At 39.2% G+C, this 24,908-nt stretch overlaps 1 protein-coding gene across 1 annotated transcript; it reads left to right on the top strand.

Annotated features, from left to right (window-relative positions):
* The first annotated feature begins 140 nt into the window (after window positions 1-140).
* MYCT1 (MYC target 1) lies at window positions 141-23,594 on the top strand. Its single transcript, XM_066545718.1, has 2 exons — window positions 141-390; window positions 20,583-23,594. Exons 1-2 carry the CDS (start codon window positions 141-143, stop codon window positions 21,113-21,115), a joined length of 783 nt encoding a protein of 260 aa, XP_066401815.1. The 3' UTR covers window positions 21,116-23,594.
* Window positions 23,595-24,908: the final 1,314 nt, after the last annotated feature.

The raw sequence follows: 24,908 nt of genomic DNA, 5'->3' as shown, positions 1-24,908 counted from the left end.
AAGGAATTTTCATCTCTCTATCTCTGGACTTTTGGAGTTCAAAAACTTTCAGAGAAGGAGGTGATTTGGTATTGTTCTGAGTCAAATTGCTCTGACTGAGGAAATGACGAGAAGGAAACTACTTCCCTGTCTCGGGAACCATGTGGTGTTCCAAGATAAGGCAAGCACTTACTAATTCGAGTCCAGAAGCAGGAAATGTGATACATCCATTTCCTTTCAGGCAAACAACACAGTTCCGTGGCAGCACAAAACCTTTGCTTCTAGTGCAAAAATCTCAAAATTCAGAAAACTATTGCTCTTCTGTGGACGTACCGTTCTGTATTTGCTATTTGGATGTTATGGATAGGAACAGTACTTTTACTCCAGTCACATGGCCGCCAAAGTTTTGGGGTAAGGATATTGATTTTTTTTTCGAGAATATATTCCTAATGTAGATGCAGATATTTGTTGTGGATTGCCTTAAAATATACCTGTATATATTTTCAAGCTCAATCTTGGATGCAAAGAGTAATGAATAGGTTTTGTACTTCCTGCAGTGATAAGACTGTTTTCCAAATGTTTCTTTGACAAAGTTTTATCATGTTTTTAAATGAATGAAGACAGCAGAAGCTGCCAGGGCAAAATTGATTGTTTGTAAAAGTTCATTACTGAAGTCAGTTGAAAAGGTGTCCATTGACTTCAATCAATAGTCAGACCAGGTAGGTATTCTCAACTGCTTAATGGGTGTACCTACACAGCAGACATGATCTGTTTCATCTCTTGATGAAAATGGGATAGCAAAGGCTAAATGTGTTCCAACATTTGGAATAAATTCTTATTCCTCCGCAATGAAAAGTTATTTGTAATTTGTTGTGCCGCCTTATGGTGAGATTTTCCTTATTCTTACCTCAATCTGTATTTTGTTTATTACCTATTACGGCTATTTTCTTTCACCCAAATCTGGGAATAGTTCATAAACTGAAATGTACAGTGTGAGGTGAAAGTATAAGTTATACTGAAATTCATTCAGGGTAATTAGATTAATTGATTTGAACTTAAAGGATTCCATGCAATTGCTGTGGAAAATCTTTCCCTCCAAAGATTCCTTATGTTGCTTGCTATGTTTAATCTTAACATTTATTAGCAATTAGCTTAGAATTAATTACATACCTGTTTTTCTCTATTGTATTATTGCTATTGAGCAATGATCCCTCCAGGAATCTGACCACTACTTAAAACTAAAAAATAATATGCATCAGCGAAATACAACTTCAGTAGCACAGATGTGCCACTAGAAGAGTGGAAAAAAACCCCCATACAAGTGGATGGAAAGAAGTCCCTTTCCTTTCTTGTCATGAGGAACAAGAATCTGTTGAATGCCATCTAGGCTTCCTGCAGTCATACATATATTTTCCTACTGAGAGACCACAAAAGAATCCATTTTTGTGTATTGGCTAAAGAGTAGAGTACTGATATTTATCTTTGATAAACACTTGCAGATTAACTGTGGAAAAATTAGAGTTATTACTGTTTCTGAGTCTTTTGTCTGGAGGTTGTCTGCTGGACTCTGAAGAACAACAATCATTTTTTTACAGTGAAGATGGATATAATTCTAAAATGGCTGTTTCAGAAAAAAAACTTGCTGCATTTGACAACACAGAGCAGGACACACCTTATCAGAGTTATTGCTGAAAGGGCCAGCACCTCCTTTCGTCCTCTTTGCTCACCTGGCTGGTCTGACACTGTACCCAGCCCTGATCACATCCCATTTGCTTAAGCTCTGACAGCAGATGAACCTCAGAAAATTGATTTTTTGTGAAGAGCTTTCATGGTTCTTGAAAGGGAAAATGCCTCTCAGATTTTTCTTACTTTTCTGCTAGATTTTAGAGGAGTGAATATAATTTTCTCTTTATTTCCTGTAGGTACATCATGTATGGTAGACTAGGAAGGGTGACTTTATAGTCTATGTTAGAAGATGATGACTGACATAAGCTCACTGTATGGAAACATCACTTAAAATTATAGAAGTGTGTTTCCTGATATCCTGGAGATACATGACTTGAGGTAAAAAAACCCAAATGAAACCAAACCTACACATAATAGATCTAAATAAAATTTAGTTCTTTATTAAATAAGAATGCAGTACTTTGAACTGAGTTTTTAGGACATGGCTTAAAGGCTCTTTTCTAAGCCACCCACCAATTAGTATTGTGAATGTTACTACATTACCATGATACATTTCTTCTCCCTGCAAGATGCTGAGAAGTCCCTGTGTGACTTCTCAGCATCTTCCGTGGACTCAGCCAAAGTGTAAACTTCAGCATAGGCACAAAAGTTTGCTGAGAGGGACTAAGTTCATGAGAAAAAAATCAGTGCTGTAAAAACAGTCAAAGCAACTGTTCATAATGATATTTAATCTCTTATGATTTTATAAACCATCTATGGTCTAACAACTGGTTCCCTATGCTGGAAAATATAGAACAGGCATCCTGTTTTCTATAGCTGTCCAGTTTCCAGTGATAGCTTCACACAATAGCTTCTTAAAACTGACTAAGAATTTTAGAACAATGAACAAATAAGCTGTTCTCTGCTTACTTATGTGTGAGCACATATAAATCATTTTACAGTTGCTCCAGGCCAGTGCAAGCATGCCTTAAGCAAGCTGTGTAGAGAAAAACAAGATATAAACGCCTCAGTATGAGTCATTCTGTGTGAGTTGTCTAAGTAGTCTAAACCCCTTTTCTCAGGCAAAGATCTTAAAAAATGATAATATTTTAAAAAATCAGTACAAGCTGATTTTGCAAGTTCTGTTTACAATCAGTGACAGACTGGAGAGTTAATAACTGTACTGCTTAGCTGTAGACCTTGCAGGAATTCTTCTTTGAATTCAGATGCCACCATCATAAATCTCAGTATTTTTGGAATGCTAAATTATGCAGTGGAGGAAAACAAAGGAAGCAAAAAAGATGTTTTGCTGGCCTAAAATCACTTCTGCTAGGAAAAGAAAAATATCAAACTGTTCTTCTGTTTTAAATTAATGAGTTTATGATAGAACTCCTGGCCCTGTCAGCAAATGTCCTCTGTGTAATGTGTCATAAGCAAAAAATTTAGATCCTGACTCTCACTTGGCTAGGGCTTTTTCCTACTACAGATGTTTTGCAAAGTCTTTGTAGATATCCATGTCTGTTTCAGATATGTTGTCTGAGCTACTGCCAGGATGCAGGAACTCATTTCTATCAGGTGCCAGCTTCTGTGAAGCTTTGTAGCTGCTGCCCACCTCCTTTGCAGTGGGAATCCACAGTGTGGTACTTTGGAAGAGGTAACAAGAGAAGCAAGCACTTAAAGGCAGTCTCTGCTGAACTTCAGCACTGCTGATATCACATTGTAACTGTAGACAGAGAGTCTGGATTATATTTTTTATTACTAGTTTCAAAAGGAGGCTTAATAATAACTGAGTGAGAAATTCAAGGTTTGATACCCATTCATCAACAAATAATCTCACTTTTTACTGTTTTAATATAGACTTTATTGAGTTCATTTTGATTTATAAGATAACAGTGGGAGCAAAGATGTTTCCACTTAAACCAGGAGTGCATTTCTTGTAATTCCTAAAAGCATTTTCAGTTGCACACAAGTAAATACAATAAATGTCTTCAAGGCAATCCTATTTCTTCAGCATAGATAGCAATATAATTTCAGATCAGGAAATTTAATTTAAATAGTACATTTGATCAATGTGACAATAGCAGAGAGAAAAAGTGCAAGCAGATTTTAATCAACATTAACTTAGATCCCTAGACTGCCCTTCAGTCTAGTTTTACTCAAGTGTCTATTTAAAAATGCAACTTTAACATTTAATAACTTAAAAACATTAAGGACAATTTTTCTTTTCTTGAATAAGAATCCAGGGTGTTATTTGTTTGGTGTGTGGAAATAATGCCATATATCAGCTGGCTTCCAGCATTTTGAGATTGCAAACTGCTTGGCACACACTGTAGGCATTATTGCTTGGCCTCATAAGCTACAAATGCACCCATGTTTTAAAATATATCGTTTTGCCTAGTCTCTCCCTCAACCCACTGGTCTTCTCCTCATTAAAATGTGTCTGTTTGTTTGAAAGAAGTCAGACCATGTGCACTGCTGAAGAAAATGGCATTAGGGATGAGCATATTCTAATGCCTCATGCTGTGTTTATCATGTTACTGGTGTAGCAATAATGGTGGTTAAGGCTGTGCATCACTCCCTTTGTGCACTGGAGTAATACTTGTGAAGGGCAGCACTGGCACAATCAGTATTACAGCTGCTGGGCGCTGCAAAGTCCAGCCTAGAGAGCCATGGGACATGGATCTTCTGGGATCCTTCATGAGTGGCATTCATGGCAGTGTTGAAGCATAAGCAAGAGATCCAGCCCCGTTCCTGCAGGTAGGAAAAGCAGCATTTGTGGTGACCTGTGTGGTGCAGCAGGTTAAACCTCTTGGCTTACACTTGAATGTCTGTGTCAGCCCATTTCCAGCAGAGCCACTGGCTGGTCTGCCCTCATTCCCTTTGCTCCTGTTCCCATACTGTGCACACTTTCCATTCATACTTTAGCGGCACCAAAAAGGCTCTGGGCCCTGCCCCAGCTGTCCTGCTGGAGATGTGCACACAGAAAGACTGCAGGCTGGAGGCAGCTGTGGAGCACCTGACAGCAGATGTGTCAGTGGGATCTTTTTACAGGCCACTTACAGTTCCTAGTCTGATGACTGAAAAAGACCAGTGTCTTTGAACCAGAGTCACACAGAGGGCTTTTATCCTGGCATTGCTAATAGGGCAGAGGATTTCAATAAGCTGACAATGCAACTCCCTTCCCGGCAGAAAGGAGGAAGTAAAGTTGTGACATAGAAACACTTGCAGATGATTTACACCACTGCTCTTTGTAGAGAAAACCTTCAGGGTTGAACTGGAAAAAAGAGGGAGGAGAACAAAACAAAATTAGAGCTTTGGATTCAGGTGCTCCATCAACCTCAAGGCTGTATTTCCTGAATTGTTATTATTCTTCAATTCTCTTTTCTCCCTTTTCAAAATCACCCCAGTGTGTGCATTCATTCTTCCTGGTATTTTAATTCATGGCAATGAGCCAAAATAGAGCAAGGTGATTGCAGACACTGCATCACTGGAAGTTTTTCCTTACAGTTTGTCTTTTGTTTTGTCAATTCTCTGTGATTTGGAAAAAAACACAGTAATTTTAAAAGTGCAATCTTTGGCAGCATATCACACATCATAAAGAATTCATATCACAAGGAATAAATTTTTTCCCAGGAGATAGAATCTCTTTCTGCAGAGTCTTTGGGTTAAATCACTAATGTCTACAAAAGTTTAGAAATGGGATGTGGAAAAATGAGCTTCTTCCTTTTGAAATTATCATCCTGGAGTCAGATGACTTCAGACTTTACAGGCTCCTGTGTTGGAAGCAGCCCCAATAGGAGAGCAGAGACAGAGAGACAAAATGCTTTCTTTCAACCTCTTCATGCAATTCTGTTGAGGTGTTTTAGGGAATATTTCCTTACAGTGCTTATCCAAAATAATAGGACTCCAAAATAATAGGTACTCTTAGAAAACAGAGACCTAAAGTAAGGATAAAGCCTTACAACTGGGGACAGTAAATGAAAATTGAATTCCAGTGATAACTGATATTGCCGATTTTTAATTTATTTACTCTCATTGCATTTTAGCATTTAGTTAAAATGTTATACAAAAACCAGTTATGATTACCCAATAAGAATAAAAATGAAAAGCAAGTCAAATTCATTAATATATGGTGAATGGGAGGCAAAGGAGCAGAAAGATCTAAGGAAATGTTATCAGAGGAAGGAATGAACCATATTGATCTGGTGAAGTCAGACATATCTGAAGGAATATATCTGAGTTCTTTGGTCAGGAGCCTTTACTAAAACCTTTCCTGTGTGACAGCCAGCCATATAATATATATGCAAAATGCATCTGAATCTGCAGCTCCCCATCTGGCATACACTGACACTATCTACAGCAACCACTCTCCTGCTCAGATTTCCCAGAGGGCTTTATCAAGCACTGTTTTAGCAAGTCTGCTTAACACTAGAATCTCAGAGTTTGAATTCTGCCTCATCAGGGTTACCGATCCACAGCTCAGGACTTTCAGCTTGGGATTTTAGCTCATGGTCTATGATATTAAGGGGCTCAAATAATTGAACAGACATTGAGCAGTGTCCATAATGATGGAGTTGATATGAGAGTTAATTGTGAACAAACATTTCTTCTGAATCCTCACCTATTTTTTACAATCAAATAAATAGCTCATACTTCCAGATTTGCTATTACAAATTTTCTCTAGTCATAGTTCTTTATTGCTTGCCCAACCTTTCATCTTCTGACTAAGATTTTTTCCTTTACTCATTCAAGATGGAGCCTTTAAAAAAGGCAAAAATTTTATTACTCAAACTACCTTTCCATACTCTTATGTCTTCTAATAACAAGTAGCAGTTTATCTTGCATTCTTATTTCAAAGCCAAGTACATCTACTGATGGTAGAATAAGACCTTGTTTTGAAGAGTGTATAATCCAAATGCCTTCCTCGGTGTTTTATTCTAGTATCAGTCAGTGGCATGTGAATTTGGGCAACCCCATGGAGAAGTAGTCTAACATAAAACAGTAAATAATAAGGAGGGATTTCCTAGTTTAGTCAGAAAACTGTGAGAATTCACTATATGAAATGGCCAGGAAAACTGGCTGAAAAATACAGCCTTTTTTCTTAGCCCAGGAGATGTTGGTCAGATGGACTAATTAGACCAAAATTTCCTTAAAGTATATGCAAAAATGTGGGATTGGTGTGAGTGCATACTACAAGGTCTAGTGCAGACAGAAGTAGGGAATGCCTATACACCTTTGTGTCAGTCTTGTGTGGACAGACCATGTCCTTGGGACTGCAGATTTCCAATTCTGTCAAATAAGACACCTGGAAGCATACCTGGCTTAGTGGATGTGTAGCTGCGTTGAGTAAAGGCAATGGTGACATAAAGCTTTCTCACACTCCTCCTATGAGAAATTTTTATCAACTTCAAAATGTATTCAGACTCCTGAGCCAAGGTTCTTAACATGGAGTAAAATACCTTTATTCTTCCCAAATTCACTGAGAAATTGAATTGTCTTATTTTCCTACAGGCAAATTGAACTTAGAATAAGCTGGATTCCCTTTAATAAGGTTTTGGAAATAGGCATAATGGAAGACAGATTTTTGGTTGGGTTTCTGGTAGAGAAGATGGTATCAGATAGAATGGATAGAATATTTCAGGTCCCTATTTGAAAATCAGAGATCATTTCCCTGTGCTTCTTCATAAGAATGTTCTCAAGAGAAAAATTATGAGGTAAAATATGACACATGATTAGATAGAAAGGCATCTCTGGCTTTGCAAAGGTTTCCTGTAAACACACTGATTATTTCAAGTAGATTTAGCTGAGAAGCAGATGTACAACACAGATATAAAATATGATGCATTTAAACAACACTATGAAAGACAGTGAGATCTTTATTTTAATTTTTAATCCTTGAAATGTTTCCCTTCTTATTACCAGATTTAAATCTAGAGGACCTTCCTGCTCCTCAGTGAAATGCTACATGATGCCATAAATTTAATAGTGAAGCCATATTTCCAGGTTTACCTTGAATGAGTAACCTTGTTCAATTGATGAAGAACAATAGCAGTATCCCTGCACACTAAATTTGCAGAAATCAGGACTATGAAAATCCCATACATCTCAGCAGAGTTTTTAGAATAGGGGCCAGTTTTGCTTTTGTTACAAATGCCACACACTGGGACGTCAGAAAGACCCTGAGAACACAGGTTAACACCAGTAAAATTCAGTTTCACCTATATAAGAACTAAGACAGCCTTTCCCCCCCCCTTGGAAAGGGCTGTAGGATTGTGCATCCTCGCAGGCCCAGCAGCATCAGAGTAACTTTTGCTGCATGGCTTCCAGAGCTAAAGATATTTCAGTTGCTTTCTTTTCCTCTTCAGATGAGATACTGATCTGCATGACAATCCTGTGATAGAGATATAGAAAATATCACATAAGTAAATCACATATCAAGTGATCAAGTAGTCTGAAGCTGATTTAAGTATGCCACATAATTGGAACAGAAAACATGGTTGCCAGAAAACTTCTAGGGCAAGTGAGACCCACACACACACACACCACCTTTCCTCTGCTTGAATCTGTTAAGATCTCTACAGGGAAGACTTTATTGTCCTATCTATCAGGTCAACTTCACCAGAAGATCTTCCCCTTTCCACTTCCCCTGAACTGACTTGGGATGTGTCACAAGGCAGCGGAAGAGCAGCCTGGGCCAGTGACTCAAAGAGGACACAGCAGTCATATAAATAGTGATGATACTGAGAGCAATGGCAACAAGGGTGTGGAAGATAAAAAACAGCATGTGATGGTGAGGAGTTAGCAATGGCAGCAACTGCATTTGAACATCAGCTCTGCAGTGCCAGCATGACAGAAGTGAATCTTATTCTTTTGTAACACTCAAGGTCCCTGGCTCCTCATCTGAAGTCCGCCAGAAATATTTTCATATAAAAAAGAAATAAATCCATGATCCATTATGTAATTAAAAATGAAGACATTGCTCATCTTCCCCTTCTCAGCTTCAAGATGTCCCATGTTCCTGTTCACCCCAGCTGTGTTTGGGAAGAGCTGATCTGTATGCAACTTTTCACTTAGACTTCTCCTGCACATGGTGGTACTGTTTGTTGGAGTGGCCGTGCTTTTTGCTTCAGAAGACATATACTGTCTTCTGAAGGGCAAGAATTATCAAACTATCCCAAATTTATTATCATTATGTGTATTTTTATATTAGGTAAAAGATTTGATGAGCACATGAAAGTTTTGGCTTCTGTTACTGAAGTGAAGGGGACAATAACAATAGTCAGATATTGAGAAAGTCTGACTGAGAGAGGCTTAGACTGAAAAAGTTAATATGTAAATGCATTCCAAGATCTTATATGCAAGCCTGTCAGAGAGATAAAAGTAGATACTAATGAAGAACTTGTTTTTTTTCTTTGCCCTTATTCTGGCAAGCCCAAAGAAAAGAATATTATTACTGTAGTTGGATGAAAGCAGCAAACTATGTCACGAAGAGAAGAGACCGGTCTTATTCTTGCATTCTGTCTATTCGGAGGATGATTTCTTCCTGGTATATAAATTATTCTTTTAAAGTGAGTCTGTCATCCTCAGGCTGTGTTTTGTGGCATCCCAATTACTGCTTTTCTGCTTTACCCACCCCACTATACAGCCATTGATTTATCTAATGCTTTGCCATCTTTAGCAGGAAGGATACAAACCTGAGGTAGTACAAAGAAAAGGAAAAGGTTTTTCAGAATATTATTTAAATAATAATCAAGCACACAGCATGCACACATTTTAGTAATTACACCTACATTATTGACTGATTATATGGTGCTGCTTGTTGTTACATGAGCTGCCAGAAGCATCATTCTTTACCCACCAAATGCAGAAATCTGGTCTGTAGGAAACAAAGTCTATTTCTTCTTTCATGCACTACACCAGGAAATGTTTTGGAATGTGAAAGTGTCACAAACCAAAGCAACTTAGGGCTCTGTGTTCTCCCCAGGACAAATGCACTGAGGCTGCATGGTCACCTGCTAGAGCTTGAGAGTGTTCATACTCACAATTGCTGGTCACATTGCACTGTGGGTGCCATGGTTCTGCCTCAGTTCTTCTTGCAGAACTTATTGAAGGAAAATGCCCTGTATTTATACACAATTTCCCATTTTACCCTTGTAATTCATTTTAAACAGGAATTAAAATGAGTTTATAATATTTGTTAAAACCTTTGTGAGCCATATGACTGGCTGTGTGTGGTACCATCTCCCTTATACAGAAGATTAATCTGAAGCATGGAGGAGGAATGAAATGTCCAAAATCAAAAAATAGGAACTCAAGGCAAAATTAAGGCTCAAGACTGAATCTTTTTCTTACTAAGACTATTTTCATTTAATAGCCATATCCTTTTGTCTGGAAAAAAATAAAAGAAAATTTTAAAATAGTCAGAGAAGACTATCAACATTTATCAACAATGTAATTTTCCCCTGCTTCTCAAGGAGGAAGTTTCACTTATACAAAAATGTACTTATTCTGATTTTGAAATGTATTGTGCTTATTGTACTGAATTTGCACCAAGCAATCTGAAATTATTCTTCTAACACAATTTATTCCCTTCTACTTGAAGAGGCAGGAAAGACATTAATTGGATTTTCACATATTGAAGATGAGACAATTGTATTTTAAGATTTATCTGTTAAATGACCACAACGAAAATTCCATCAACAATACAAATATATACAGCATTGTTATAAAATAACATCTGGGAAATTTTCAGCAAAATAAATGGGGGAGAGAAAAAAAAAATAGTTGGTTTAATATAACATATAAACTTCTTTGGGATCTGACAAATGCTTGCTGAAGGAAAGATCCATGGCAGTTTCTGTTTCTCACCAGACGACTCTGCCTTGCTTCTCTGGCACCTTATTTGCAGGAGAAAATTAATTCCCTATTTCAGACATTTGCTTTCACAATCCAGCATCCTAACACACACTTATGACATGTTTCACCATTTGAGTGACATTTGTTAATTTTAAACTTTTTGCTTTTAAAAATTATGTTACATCAAAACCATCTCTCTGCTATCTAGGGTAATGGAAGATGAATCAACCCAGCAAACATGTGGCTTCTGTGGGAAGTGCATAAGTTATGCAGGCACAATATAAGCAAAGAAGGAAGCCATTAAGCTTCTCTGTTAATTGAAAAGTGTATGAATCTGAGGGCAAGCAGGACCTGGGCCAGCCTGGTACAAATACAGCATCTCAGACACTACTGGCTCATGTGAGACAAGCACAACATCCCACTTCATAGTTTCTCCAGCCTGGATCCTTTGTCCTGGGTCAAGAAGAGTTGACTAATACTTCTGATCAGTGATCCATTCATTTAGAAATTATGTCAGCATTTCTTAACTTCTGGTTGCACAGATTTTTTCTGACTGCTACCTCATTGGATCTCTTAGCCCACACTGATATAGATGTTCATAGAAATATTTGGTGCACTCTCTCAAACAGATTGATGTTCACCCAGAAAGTACTAGGACAAAGAAAGATCAGGTTTTGAACCTCAGGTAAGTAACTGAAGAGTACAGTACTATCACATATAAACATACTTCTGTGTTCTCAAAATCCTCACTATTAAACTTTTTCCAGAGGAAGATGTGCATCAGGAGATTTTTTTGCATTTCTGGTTGTAGGTCAGGTATTACTGTAGTGAAAAAAAATATAGATCACTATTCCTGCTCCTTGAATACTTATTTATTGGATACTTCAGAAAAGTATTCAGCAAGTTCACAAACAGCTCTTCCTTCCATTCTTTGACTTTGTACATCTTTTTAAATTTTCACCTGAAGAAGGTCCTTGTTTTAGCAATCTCAAAAAATAATGAGATTGTAAATAGAGCAGTAAGCAGTATTTTTAATAATGTCTATTTCTGAACAAGTAATGCAGAAGTCAGCTGTCAGCAGAACACACTGTGGAAGTATTTCAAAGGCAGTATGTTATGAGTGAGAAAGGACTCTCTTGGAGAAACGTCACAATTTTGAGCCTCAATAAATTTCTTTCAACTTCTGCCAAGACACCATGCTGCACATTTCATTAATTCTATCTATGTTAATCATAGAATCATAGAATGGTTTGGCTTGGAAGGGAATTTAAAGATCATCTAGTTCCAAGTTGTCTGCCGTAGGAAGGATTACCTTCCAATATTTTGCTAAATACATGGTGTGTATTCAAAAGGGAGAGTAAGAGCTATGGAACTGTAAAGGGGAGATTGCTCCTCTCCTGGGAAACAGGGGAACAGATGAGCAGGTTGCAGGGGGAGAGGGAGAGAGATTGCACTGCCAAAAGCAAGGAGCAGAAACAAGGTCTTGCCTCAGGTGACAGAAAGGGACTCTTGAGCCTCACAGGGACATGAGCAGAGCCTTCAGCACTACTGCCAGCACTGCCTTGGGAGCCACTCTGTATAGGATGCACTGGGAAGGCTGAAATGTCACCCTTCTTTTCTAGTGTAGCTAGTGTCTCCAGGCACTCAGAGTGTGCTTTCTTACTCTGAATCTTTTGAAATATTCTTCTCTATATTCTTATAAGACTTGGACTTCCAGTATAATTCCTGGCTTTTGTGGGTTCTTAAAGTAAGAGTGAGCTCCACCTGAAGCTGTATCTGGATCAGGCACTGACTAAAGAATTACTATGGTGGGAATGAGGATGTTTTCTATATATTCCTCACATTCTTCCCAATAACACCTTCAAACACTTGTGTTATGTTCCACCTCTGGATGTCTTCAGTTTTCTTAAATCTAGGCTACATATTTCAGTATTTCATCCTTAATTTTAAAAGTTTTAGAAAATTCTGATTAATTTTAAGGTCTGTTCACATATGAGATTCCTTATTCTCAGGTGTAAATTATTTTAATCAATTAAGTAATAAGTATAATGCCATATTGTTCTGTGTCAGACTGTGATTTAGTGTTTGATTTAGGTTTATAAAGAGGCCCTATAGCTTAGCTGTGCTTTTGTGAGGTGGGTAAGAAGTCTGGCCAGAGGATTGCTTGCTGCATATGCGGAAATGATCAAACTCTATTACTGCTTTTGTTATGCACTAGGAATCACAATGAAACCACATAGTAACAAAGTATGCCTGAAGGAGTCTTTGCTTTGTTTTACATAGTTGTGCCAAAGGCATTAAATTAAACATGCTGACATCTCTATCTTAGATGTTTCCTTCTGATTTTTACAATTACTCTTTATTTGTCATTCCATTAAAAATCAACTGCCAGTAATATCACGGGAACATCATTAATTCTGAGTTGGTTTGTGGGATATTGAGATGGCATATTCCACTCCTCTGGCTTTTTATCACAATGAATTATATTAGTAATCAAAGCAAATGTACTCTAGTCCATGAAGATCATTCTGGATATCACTGTGGATGTCAAGAAATATGAATTTAAGAACAGACTTAGCCTTATGCTCCTCCATGATTGCAGATATTTGCATCAAGGTACAAAACCGTGCAAGCTTTACATCTTTAAACTTCTGAACACTTTTGCTATGCCTTGGTTTACTTCACTTTCAAAGCCTCTGCAAAATGCTAGCCCTAAGTGTTTGTGGTGATGCAATTCAGAATTTTTCTGGTTTTTGAGGTACTAAGAAAATCTCTGTAATCTTCTATTGGAATGTTTTTCAATAGCTTTTTCTGGCTCCCTGTTTTACCAGAATGAAGGTGGTTTCTGTATAGTTTCGATTCCAGCATCAGTTTCCAACAGAGGGCAATCTTGTTCCTAGATAGGTTCCTCATTTGTGAAGTTAACCCTCTGATGAACAACCAGCCCCTCTGCATTTCAAAAGGAGCATTGATCCAAAAGCATGGACTACATTTTTTTTTTCTTTTTTAAACTTGTCATTTAATTAATAATTTTTTGATGCTTCTGGAGCCCATTTTCTTACCTGATTGATGAAAATCTTAGAAACTGCACAGTTATGCCAGTGTGGACCTTGAGCTGTCATTTGTTCTACCTTCTGTTTTCAAGACAGGATTAACAGGATTGACTGATGTTGCTTTTTAAAATCTTTACTGGGGATGGATGCACTACATGCCTGGATTATCTATGCTAGTTCTTACCTGTTCTCATAGCTAGAAACAGATTTTTAATTTCCTTTGCTTTATTTTAAACTCAACACTTCTTATTTTATCTGCTGTGGACATGAAAAAGCCTGTTATTAGGGGAAGTGGGAGAATTACTCTCTGTTGCTGTAAATCTTGCAGTAGCACAGGCAGAATAAAACACCCCTTTAGCAAGTTTGTGTCTGAATGCAGAGCTCTGATATTTCTGGCAGCAACTCTATCTCACTTATTAGTTCTTATGCCTGCACAGTCTACTTTTCTTTCAGCTAATTTTCCCCTACAGATTCTGTTTTCTGGACATCACAACTACCTGAACCAATTTGTGCTGCAGCCTGTCCCTCAGTCATCTTACAAGAGTCATGTGTGAAGTCTCTTGAAGTTGCCATGACTAAGATCACAGCTGGCTGATATTACGCAGCAACTGATTCATCCACCCAACTGAATCATGGGCTGCCTACAAATGATTAATGAGAGGCTGTTTTGGTAACACAATTAGTGGCAATTGGGAAGATAGTAATATCAACACTTGTCAGATATAAAGAAATTGCTTTTTTGAGCTCAGCATGACAACAGTAGCATAGGAGCTGGCTACTGATACTAGCCCCAGCTTTAAAATTATTTCTTGGAGCTGGTAGAACCAGCATAAAATTTCAAGTATTGCTACTTATTTCAAGCCTTCTGTGGTGGGAAGAAGTGGTGGCTCTTTGGGCCCCAGGTGTACTTCATTTCCCAACTCGTTGCCTGGGATACATGAGGATGGGTAGCTGTAGCCTGTTCAGATTAGAGCTGTACATTTGCTATTGTTGAGGAATCCACTCAGTGCAGGTAACTTGGGGTGCAGCTGCAGGGACAGCTGCAGGCTGTGTTCTGGGGGGCAGGAGGCTGAGCCCGAGGCAGGACCCTGTGACCTGCTGACCCTTTGCATAAAAAATGGGCCCAGGGACCTGTGGCCCTGCCGCGGGATCGGACTTGGACTCTTTGAGACAGTAGGAGCCAAGCACCCCAGATTTTCCCACCCTTAGACTATGAGGGCATAAAAGCCTAGAGTTTCCTTTGTTCTGGGTTCCTTCTTGGAGGCTGTTGTTATTGCATCTTGATCAAATGATTTTTAGGATCTAAAGTTCTGAGACTCTGCTGTGGGACACCAGGGGTTGAGCTGGTAAGGAAACCTGGTCTGATTGTGTGGGTCAGGGGGTGTAGCTGTGAAAGGGTTTCTGTCCCAGCTCTGGTGGTATGAGTGTCACTGCCGGAGTGGCTCCTGGTTGCTCAGACAGGAAGGTGTCCTTAACACTGGAGCTGTGAGGAAGTTGCTGTGAGTTTGTTCAAGCTCTGAAGAACCCTGGCTGGTCCAGTCTGGTTTTGCACAGAAGAGGCTCTGTTATGATCCTCTGCTAATGACAGCTGAACCTCGCTTGAAACCTGACACTGCTCAAAAATAGCGTCTGAACCGTTGATACTGTCAGTTTAATGGCTTTGTAAAGTGTGGAATGCAATTCATGCTTTAGTACACTAGCTGGTGCTCTATACTAAGCTGTGCAATGGATGAGTGAGGCATGAATTCCCCTCCTGGTTTGCATGTGTTTTATACCTGCTTTTGCCACCGAGTTTTCATTTTGGGAAAAGATCATCTCAGTAAAAAAAAGGCTGAGCTGATTTTTTCATGTTTGAAATCAAACCCTCTACTAGTTACCAAGGCTTTTCAGCTTTGGGGCAAGGCAAGCTGAAGTTGCTGGTGCAAATGTGTGTGCATGTAGGGAGAGGAATGCTTACCAACTTAAACAAGTTTTGAGGAGCTGGCATATGACATCACATAAAGGAGAGAGAGCTAGCAAAAAGAGTCTTTTCCATTTCTCTTTCCCTTGCATTCAGTACTTTCTCCTATCTTCCTCCACCCTACCCTGGTTCATGCTCTGAGATGCTCTCATTGGGGGTGCTGCTTACATGAGTTTGAAAGGTACTACTCTCTCACTATGGCCAGCTGTAGAGTTTTCCAAAGCATATATTTGTGAGCATGGGGGAAGGAAGATCCTGTGTCCACCTTAATTTTACACCTTGGGGAACTTACCATAATGGTATAGGAAATATACAGCTCCCAAGGATTTCCTGAGGTCAAGGACAAAGTCCTATTTCAGCTCATTGCAGCTCATTGCAGCCAGAGCTGAGGGCAAGAGAGAGATTCCGTGGGAAAATGAATCCCCAACACAAATGTGTTTTGAATTCAAAGGGATGGCTGATATGGTCCATAAAACGAAAGAAAATGAAATTCGCAGAAGTAAAAGTTGCCCTGGTATGTCTGCAAGAATCCTGCAAGCCTACATGATAGAAGTAGGATACTCTATCACAAAAATCAAATCTATTTTATGAAGATTTTGGGTATTTCAGAGACTGAAATAGGTAGGGATTGTGTTGCTATTTTTCAGTGAGGTAAACCCAAAGAGAGGAAGTAGAGAACTTAGTACACTTCTGACAAGACTTACTGATTGGTATGAGCCACCTTTGGTTGATTCTGTTTCAGGTGTCCAGGCCAGATGGGAAAAAAATTTTCAGGGCCCAGTCCTAGGAAAAACATCTTATCAGCCAGTCTATCATCACATGTTACTAATGTGATGTTTAAATTGTGTCTAAATTTCTCCAGTGTGGATTCTGTCAAGAAATAAGCACTTGCCAGGAGTGATCAATTTGATAGGATATATGCTATCCCTTAATATATATAGTTCATGGAAGTTATGAAATTTTTAAAGAAAGCTTCAATGATCAAGAAAAAGTTTTGCACAGCAGATGCAATAATCCCCTGCACAAACCTGTAGTACCACATTTCCATAACACTGCATGTAGAAACTAGAGATGAGGAAACAGGGAGACTTCAGAAGAAATTGCCTGATCTAGATAGATATTGGGTTGACAAATGTGCTGACTTAATGTTCAGACCTGGGGGTAACATTAAGAAGTTATGGGTGTTACTGTGGGTTCTGAAATACCAACCTTTTTTGTATTGTCATTTGGAAGTCTCACAGATAGAAAAGTAAAGTGGCTAAGATATCCAATTGCTTTTTTACCTTAGCCTTTCACTTCTGACTTTGTACCTCAAAGTCTGTCCTGCATTGTTGTTAAAAGTCTTTGTTCTTCACCTCAGCTGGTGTTACAGGTGAGAACGGAGAATTGACTGAGGTGAGTTATCGAATCTTTTCCGTTGTGGCACAATCAAATAAAGCAGGCAGTGTGAGCAGCCTGAAAACATCCAGATCAAAAACATATTTAGGGGACTGGGCCCTGGGTAGTTGTTGTTTTTAGCAGCATCCCTAACTTATCCCCAGATCTTTCTTCTTACTGTTTTCCTTAAAAGCAGAGGACAGAATGACAGGCACAGCTCTCAGGAAACCGTAAGTTATTACAATGGCCCCTTGGGAGACACTTTGTATCAGTGTCATCCTGACTCCCCCCGAAGGCTAGCTCTGCTCTGCCACTGCCCAGATTAAGGAAGAGAAAAACAATTTGGTGAAGGCCAGATGTTCCACTCAAAATCCCAGGTGCAGCAAGTCCCACTCTGTCTTTGATCTTTTTCTCTGTTTGATAATATTTTCTCCAATGTACCTCAGGGCTGTGATTGTTGGACATTCTAAAGAGGAAATCAATGGGTATAGATTTACAATTCCACAATATAAGGTTTTAGAACAGATTTACATTTCTGTGAAATTCATCCTCTGCAGGGAGTAAGCAAAGAACAAGTTTCACCCAATAGTGACCCACCGTTCCAACTGAAGTCAGTGAGATTTTTGGAAGAGAAAAAATGAAATGTCCGTAACCAATGGGTCTAGTGATATTTCTGTAATAAGAACCAAGGGGGTTAAATGTAGGTCCAAATGGAGAAGAGAACATATGGAGTCCTGGCAACTGAAATAGTCAGTGTGAACCCAGCTGTGCTTCATCAGGGAATAATTTGACCCTCGATTTTTCCATCATATATGGAGATAGAGAAATAAAAGAACTAACCAAGTTAAAGAAAATGACGCCATTATCCAAAGGGATAATTATCTGTGCTGTACCTCCAGCACAGGGGAACAGCACGTGGGAAGGACTGAAGAGCTGCACTCAATACTTTTGTCAATTCCCTTATCTGCTTTTAACAGTGTGAGACTCTGGTTAGATTGTGCAGGTGGTGCAAATCATGACTCAAGGGATACAGGGACAAATCCTCACCATGGTGCAACCCCAGAGCCAGGTACACTTGTGCTGCTTGCTGTGCTTCTGCTTATGCTGGAGGCTGCTGAGCCCCGTGGAGATCCCCTTTGCCAGCTGAGAGCCCAAAGAGTTGCAGGGATATCCATTGGCAGCACAGAGCCCTGTGCCTGGGGGATTCCTTGGCAGCCTCAAATACAACCAGCTAGCATTTGAGCTGAAGTGCAGAAGAAATGAGCACAAGAAAGGATTATTTCTTGCTCCCATAGCCATGCAGGGACAGCAGTAGTGCGTGGGAAGTGCTGTCTTCAGGACTCCCCCTGGGGTTTATTCAACTGGAGGTCACCAAGTCCTGGCTCTCCCTTCCCACCTTTGGGAGTATGAGTAGGAACTTGCAGTAACAGAGTGTATTCGATCTATTAAAATGGCATAATAAGCTATTCCTGACCAAAAGGGGCACAGTAAGTCCTGCTGTGTCTCTAAAGATGTTTTATAAAGGGCAGAATCACACTGAGCTTGTGAGAAGAAGGCTGCTGATAAGTGATCTGATCTGAAGCCAAGAGTTGCAGTGCAGGATGCTGCTTGTGGGTTCTTATAGAAAGCAGACAGGGCAGTCACCAATTGTCTTTAGTGTGTCCAGTCAAAAGTTTTTGAGTTGTAGAAATTAGAGCTTAAAGAAAATTTGTCTTTTAGGGTCAAGTCTGATCTGTCTTGGAAGGAAAGGACACCAAAGTTCTCCTGAGAGGGAGCAGCCCCCTGAAACCATATCCAATGCATTATCCTTGCCAGTCTTTATTTGAAAAGGATAATGTTATAAGCTTACCTGAAAGCAGAGGTTACAGGCCAGGAACAGTAGGATTGTGAGTCTTCCAAGTATGAATCACAGCACAAGCAATTTTTCCCTGAAGGGAGAAGAGTAAGAAGGTAGATAAGGAAGATAATAATGACTGCTTCTTAAAGTGCAATTAACTAATAAACATGTACATTTCTTCTACTGGAAGCAAAGATAATGCTTCTTTCCGCTTTCCTGAAGTGTCTTGTCCTAAGTTAAGGGCTGACTTAAAACAAAACAATCTGTTCCAGGGTGCCAGTACTGAGGTGCCTCTGTCTGCAAATCAGTCCTGCCTGGCACCTCTCCTCCCTCTTCATGGTGTGCTGGCTGCTCTCCATAGCCATCAGTCAGGCTGCTCATTCTCCTTGCATCTTCAGCACCTGCTTTAGCCAAGTCCCACAACTCAGATGCACCGTCATTATTATAGGGCTTGGAAATGACTGTACAGCACCATAAATTCAGAGGAAACTCTTTAGTGGCTGCTAGAAAATTCTGAGCCTCTAATGTGTGCATCCCAGTCCTGGAGTTAATACCTTCTGTCTGGCACAGTGTTATTGGGCCTGCTGTTCAGTATGCTCTAGGAGTTACTCACCTTCCTCTATCTAATGAACACATTTTGCTTTCTCACAAAAATGCTTCACAAATATGAGACAACAGTACAGACAGAACAAACATGTTTCAAGGTGTCCCATGGATATTTTTTTGCTTATCCCCTCTTTGCTCCACCAGTTGTCAACATAGTGTTCCTTCTTGTTTTAGATCCAAACCCTTCTTGAATTTTGAGAGGATCTATAAAGGTTTTGCATTTATTTCAGGCCTTATCCAGGATTACAAGTATATATCTGGACTTTTTACAACAGCAATAATGCTGGTGCTCAGTTGCAAACCGAGTGAAGTTTTCTGAAGTAACTGTCCTCTTCTTAGAAATATACAAAGAAAAATCACATCTCTCCATCCTGTGAGACCATGTGCAAGAGAAAAAAATCCTAGCCATTGGTTTTGTTTTTCTGTTTGTTCTTTTTCAGATCTTGTAGGCTTTAAAAACATTTCTAAAAGAGCTAGAAATTGACTTTTCTTAATGGCAGATTAATCCATCTTTAAATTGGTCATTGGGGATAGGAAATATTCAAGAGACTTAGTATTACAAATGGTTATCTCTGACCAAAATTATTTAGGATATAGTCATTTACATTAATTACTGTGAGGATTTAAACTATCTGTTGCTCAGCAGTAAAAGGCTGGGAAGTGTTCTCATGTTGTAATAAATACAGAGCTTACTCCACTAAGAGCATGGCAGAGGGTGCATCACTGTTTTAATAGGTGAGTTTGCAAACACATACACACAGACCATAAAGGTCTATAACCAGAAGGACAAGTCTGCATAAATCCACACCTCCTATTGCCCAGAGAAGGAAATACTTGGCAGTTTTATAACACTTGGAGCTGGTGAGTGGCTGATTCTGGGAAAGGCTAAAGACTTTCCTTGCCTTGGTACAGAAACTGATATTAAATATGCGTTTTTGGATTTCATTGTTTTCATTTTCTGGATGTTGTTGAATTATGGAAAGTAAACAAGCAACCAATAAAAAAACCAAAACAATCCCCAAAACCAAAACAAAACACCAAAAAAACCCCAAAACCCCACAAAACACCCAAATACTATGTAGTAAGAGAACCTTCAACTGTTGTGTTTGTGTTGTGAAGTTCATGTGTTACTAAGACCTAAGGGCCATTTCATCGTTTTAGGAGGCTGGCATCTTAAATTAATTTTCTTGCAGGAATATCGCTCAGAGTTACTTCAATAACTTTGAGATTAATTTTTGCTGTATTTCAGAGCAGATAACAATAGCCTTCACAGTGTCCATGGTGATTGGACTGGTGATTGGAGGGATCATCTGGGCATTTTTCACCTGCTTGTCCCGTCGCAGAGCTAGTGCCCACATCTCCCAGGGGAGCCCCTCATCCTTCAGCCGTCGGTCCAGACCCTCCTCCCACGGCCACACTGCCAGCAGGACTGGATTTTACCGCAACAGCAGCTGTGAACGTCGGAGCAACCTCAGCCTGGCCAGCCTCACCTTCCAGCGGCAAGCCTCCTTGGAGCAGGCCAACTCCTTCCCCAGGAAGTCCAGCTTCCGCGCATCCACCTTCCACCCTTTTCTGCAGTGTCCTCCCCTGCCTGTGGAGACGAACAGTCAGCTGATCACCCTCACTCCCACAAACACCACCACAACCCTTGTGGCAAGCACCACCAACAGCTTGACTCGACCTGAATTCCACTGGTCTAACAACAACCTCCGCATCTGCCACTCCACACAAACCCCACCTCCTGCCTATGAAACCATCATAAAAGCTTTCCCAGAATCCTGAGCTTCAGCCTCCTGCAAACACACATATACATCTTAGGTGGAACCACAATTATCTGAACAATTTTCTGTGCATGATGAAGATGCACAGAAGTGCATCTGAGAAGTCTCTATCTGCAGCTGCAGAGGGGACATACTTTGCCAAGAGGCATGTAGAAGTGATTTCATGGAGCCCAACATCCCACTGTCTGAGAGATCACTTGTCTTTGCCCTGCTGGCTTTTATTTACTGCTCTGCTGTATGCTTGCATATTTATAGTGTTGTATCTTTAATTGCAGCTATTGTCTCTTTATTTTAGAGGGAAAAATGCTGCCACATAAAAACAAAATCATTTCTTGAAGAAACAGATAATACTAGAGATTACTGATATACACAGCACATCAATGCAAATGTCACTGTTCCTTCTTTTAAGAAGTTTTGATTTCACATGTTTTTGTTACATTTTCAGAGCGCCTCCTGTTACCCACTTTCTTGCTATAACCCCAGAAAAGCTTCAGTCTGAGGAACCTTAGATGCAGACCTCATAGAGGATGCAGTCCTGGCTACTGTAGACATCCTGTTCTGTTGATTGCAAAGATCTGATCTGAAAAGACCCATATTAGGGACGCTTGTTTCAAATTCCCCACAGTGTGGGAAAAAAAATTGTGAAGTATATATAGCTTAATGAACAAAGTTTTGAACAACATACTAAATGCATGATAACAATTATAAAGACTTTTCTGTCAGCAGCCAGCAGAACAGGTAGTCATGTTTTTAATACCCAGTGAGGCTGTATGGGCAGAGCTCCTCATGTTTCATTTTTCTAGCTCTCGCTATCCAGATAAGCAGTATGAATGACAACTATTTTTTAATTAAGTTTCCTGATTTCCTATGGGGTTAGTCATTTCCTTATTTCAAATGTTTTTTTCTCAAATTGTACCAATGTTTAATTCTTTCTTTTATTCATTGAAATCCTGTCTTTCACTAAAACAAGATTTCAGACATCTGTGGCTGAATACAGGGATTGTATAATGAATTGGGATATGAAGATAAAGATGAAGTATTTAGTTGAGGCTTACATGTATTCTTGACTTTTATATGTGTGTCATGTCAAGCTAACCCCTGGCTTAGTAGAGACTAATTGCAGTGATATGACAAATGTTCAGGATTTGGAAATAACAGAGACAAATGGGTCTTACCCAAATTAAGTCTTATTGTATGAGTTTCCTGTTAAATTTTTTCAAATTAAGGGTGAAGAATTTCCACAAGTAGAGGAGCTGCCACACTCCACACTGCAAATGCAAATATGCCCGTTGTTTCTAAAAGGCTTGGGCAATACCAACCTCAGGACTCCTGATTCTGAGGGAGCTTCTGTAGGGAGAACAAGTTCTTGTCTCTCTTCTGGGAGAGACAAAGATTCAGCAGCTTTTGAGAATGGGCAAAATGCTTAACATCTCCCAGATTTTCCAGGCTTTTGGAGACTGGCAGCATGCATCCCTTTGCTGAGGTGAACATCCTTTGGGAAACACTGGCATTTGGGAAACATCTCTGATCTGCAGTATTCCAGCCCAATATCCACCCATTCACAAATAATGCTAAAAACATTGAGCTTCAAGCAATACTTACTGTAAACAACAAGTATTCCTTATTGTAAAGGCAAATTATTTTGCATACTATTTACTGACTGGATTTCATTGTTTTAGTGTGCAGCACATCTGGAGAGATGTATGTCATTGCTAGAAGAACAACCATTTACAGAGTCTACAGAGCATTTCACTGTGCACACTATGGTTCTAGCACACCCAGAACTTGCTGATAAGATTGTAACACTGCATTTGGCTGATCACAGGCTACAAACTTAAAATAGCAGTCCTCTGATGAAAGAGAGAAAGAAAGAAATTTATGCTTTTTCATTCATTAATATTTTTTTTTACATTTAGAGATTTTCATTGCATGCAAAAATATGTTCAAAGTGTCCTTCTTATAGAATAGGTGATGCAGCCTATTCTAACCAGACTACAAAAAGTAGAATTCAAGCATGCTCCTTTTGTTTAGTGGGTTTTATGGACTGTGGAAGAGACAACTTACCCTACCAGCTGTGTACCCAGCATGCATCCAGCTGGCCAAAACTGCTTGTTCCTTGAGAGTGAAATCATTTTAGATGAGTAAATTTTTACTTCTGGATTGTAAGTGCATGTTACATTACAGTAGAACTTTCCACAGCACAATTATTACACAATTATTACTTGTATTATACTGTATTTAGTAAACATTGTAAAGAGGGAAGCTTAAATGCACTGTATATTTTTTTCCTCCTGAAATCTGCACTGGATATCAAAACATTTCTTATGTACCCTGGACTAGGGAGACTAAAAAAACACATTTGGTGCATAGCCAATATGACTGTCAGAAGCCTAAAACTTGTTTTCACATCTGAAAGAAATGTTTTGCAAGCATTCAGGAAGCTTCGGAATGTGGAATAAAGTTAGATGCTATAATCTCAAGCTCATGTTTTTTCTTAATGATGAATATGGTGATTTAAATAAAAGATCCTTTAAAGGGAAGAGTATTATCTTCAATTATGCAAGCTGATACAGTTAGAAATGTGAATGAGGACTCCCTCCTTCCTTTGCTTCTGTGGGGAAACACCCCAAAACTGAAGATGTTATTTGAAGTCAGGGTCAGAATTTGCCCTATGAGAACAGCTTCAACGGATTACAAGTGAGAAGGTCTCTCACAAGTAACAGCGCTTACAGGTTTTAAATCCACTGCTTTTTAAGTGCTTCGGCTTCAATTCACATTGTGTTTGAGCGAATGCTTGCTTTAAGCAAAAGGGCAATCACTATAAGGTTCATGCTAAAATGGACTCATGCACATTTTATTGCATTAGGACCAAAGCACACTGCACAGGACCAACCCCCAAATTAACACTGGGATTCAGGAATCATTGTGTGTTTGATATGCAAAAAATATTATATTTGCTTGATGAAAGAATCTTTTATTTCAATTTAAAATACTAGAAAGATGAGCTGAATTAAAACAGCATGTTACTGCAGATTTCAAGATTTCAGAGCATTCACAAGCATGAATTGAACTTGACAATTATTTTGCATGTAATACAAATAAAATGGTGCTACCAGAATCACATAGGGACTGATAGGCAGAACTTTGATCAACATCCAGATATCCTGACACCTTGTTCTGAGTAACCAGAACTACTTCTCCTCCTCATGAAGAGAAATGCTATCCTGTTATTGTCCATGTCCACAAAAAGTCACTCCAGTTATGGGTTCATACAGAAGGCAGGACTTGACAGCTCTTTGTCAGAGAATATTTATGTTCCATCTTATTTATAAAAGTAGCTCATGCTATATTCCTTGACCTTGCATCACTGAAGAGCTGATGACCACCTCTTTGGACAGCTGCTGATGACCATACTGTAACACTCTGAACATGCAGTATTTTTGCCAAATCACATTTTAATGTTCACTTGTAATTTATCATGAAGCTTTTGAATCATCTCAAAATCCATTCTTAAGTATACACTGAAAACTATGCTCACTGGAAATATCCTCTCAGAGGTGAAATGACACATGCCAGATCCCTGACCTATAAGCATTTGATAAAATTAGGTGATGTCTATGATGCAGTACAGCTTCTGGAACAAAAAAAAAAGAGAAAGAAAACACTAATTGGAAATTTACCTCTGCCAAGTCCAGAGCAGACTAAAGAAGAAGGCATTGATATAAATTCAAAATACTGAGAACAATATTTTAGAAACTACACTTACAAAGTCTTAAAACTCAAGGAAAATATCT

This window comes from Molothrus aeneus, chromosome 3 (assembly GCF_037042795.1).
Source record: "Molothrus aeneus isolate 106 chromosome 3, BPBGC_Maene_1.0, whole genome shotgun sequence".
Classification (NCBI taxonomy): domain Eukaryota; kingdom Metazoa; phylum Chordata; class Aves; order Passeriformes; family Icteridae; genus Molothrus; species Molothrus aeneus.
The sequence above is the reverse complement of the archived record's forward strand: the minus strand, read 5'-3'. Positions and strand labels throughout refer to the sequence as shown.

Coding starts and splice junctions, on each gene's coding strand:
- MYCT1 (XM_066545718.1), top strand. CDS start 141: ATGTGGTGTTCCAAGATAAGGCAAGCACTTACTAATTCGAGTCCAGAA. Junction 391..20,582: donor ATGGCCGCCAAAGTTTTGGG/GTAAGGATATTG, acceptor GCTGTATTTCAG/AGCAGATAACAATAGCCTTC.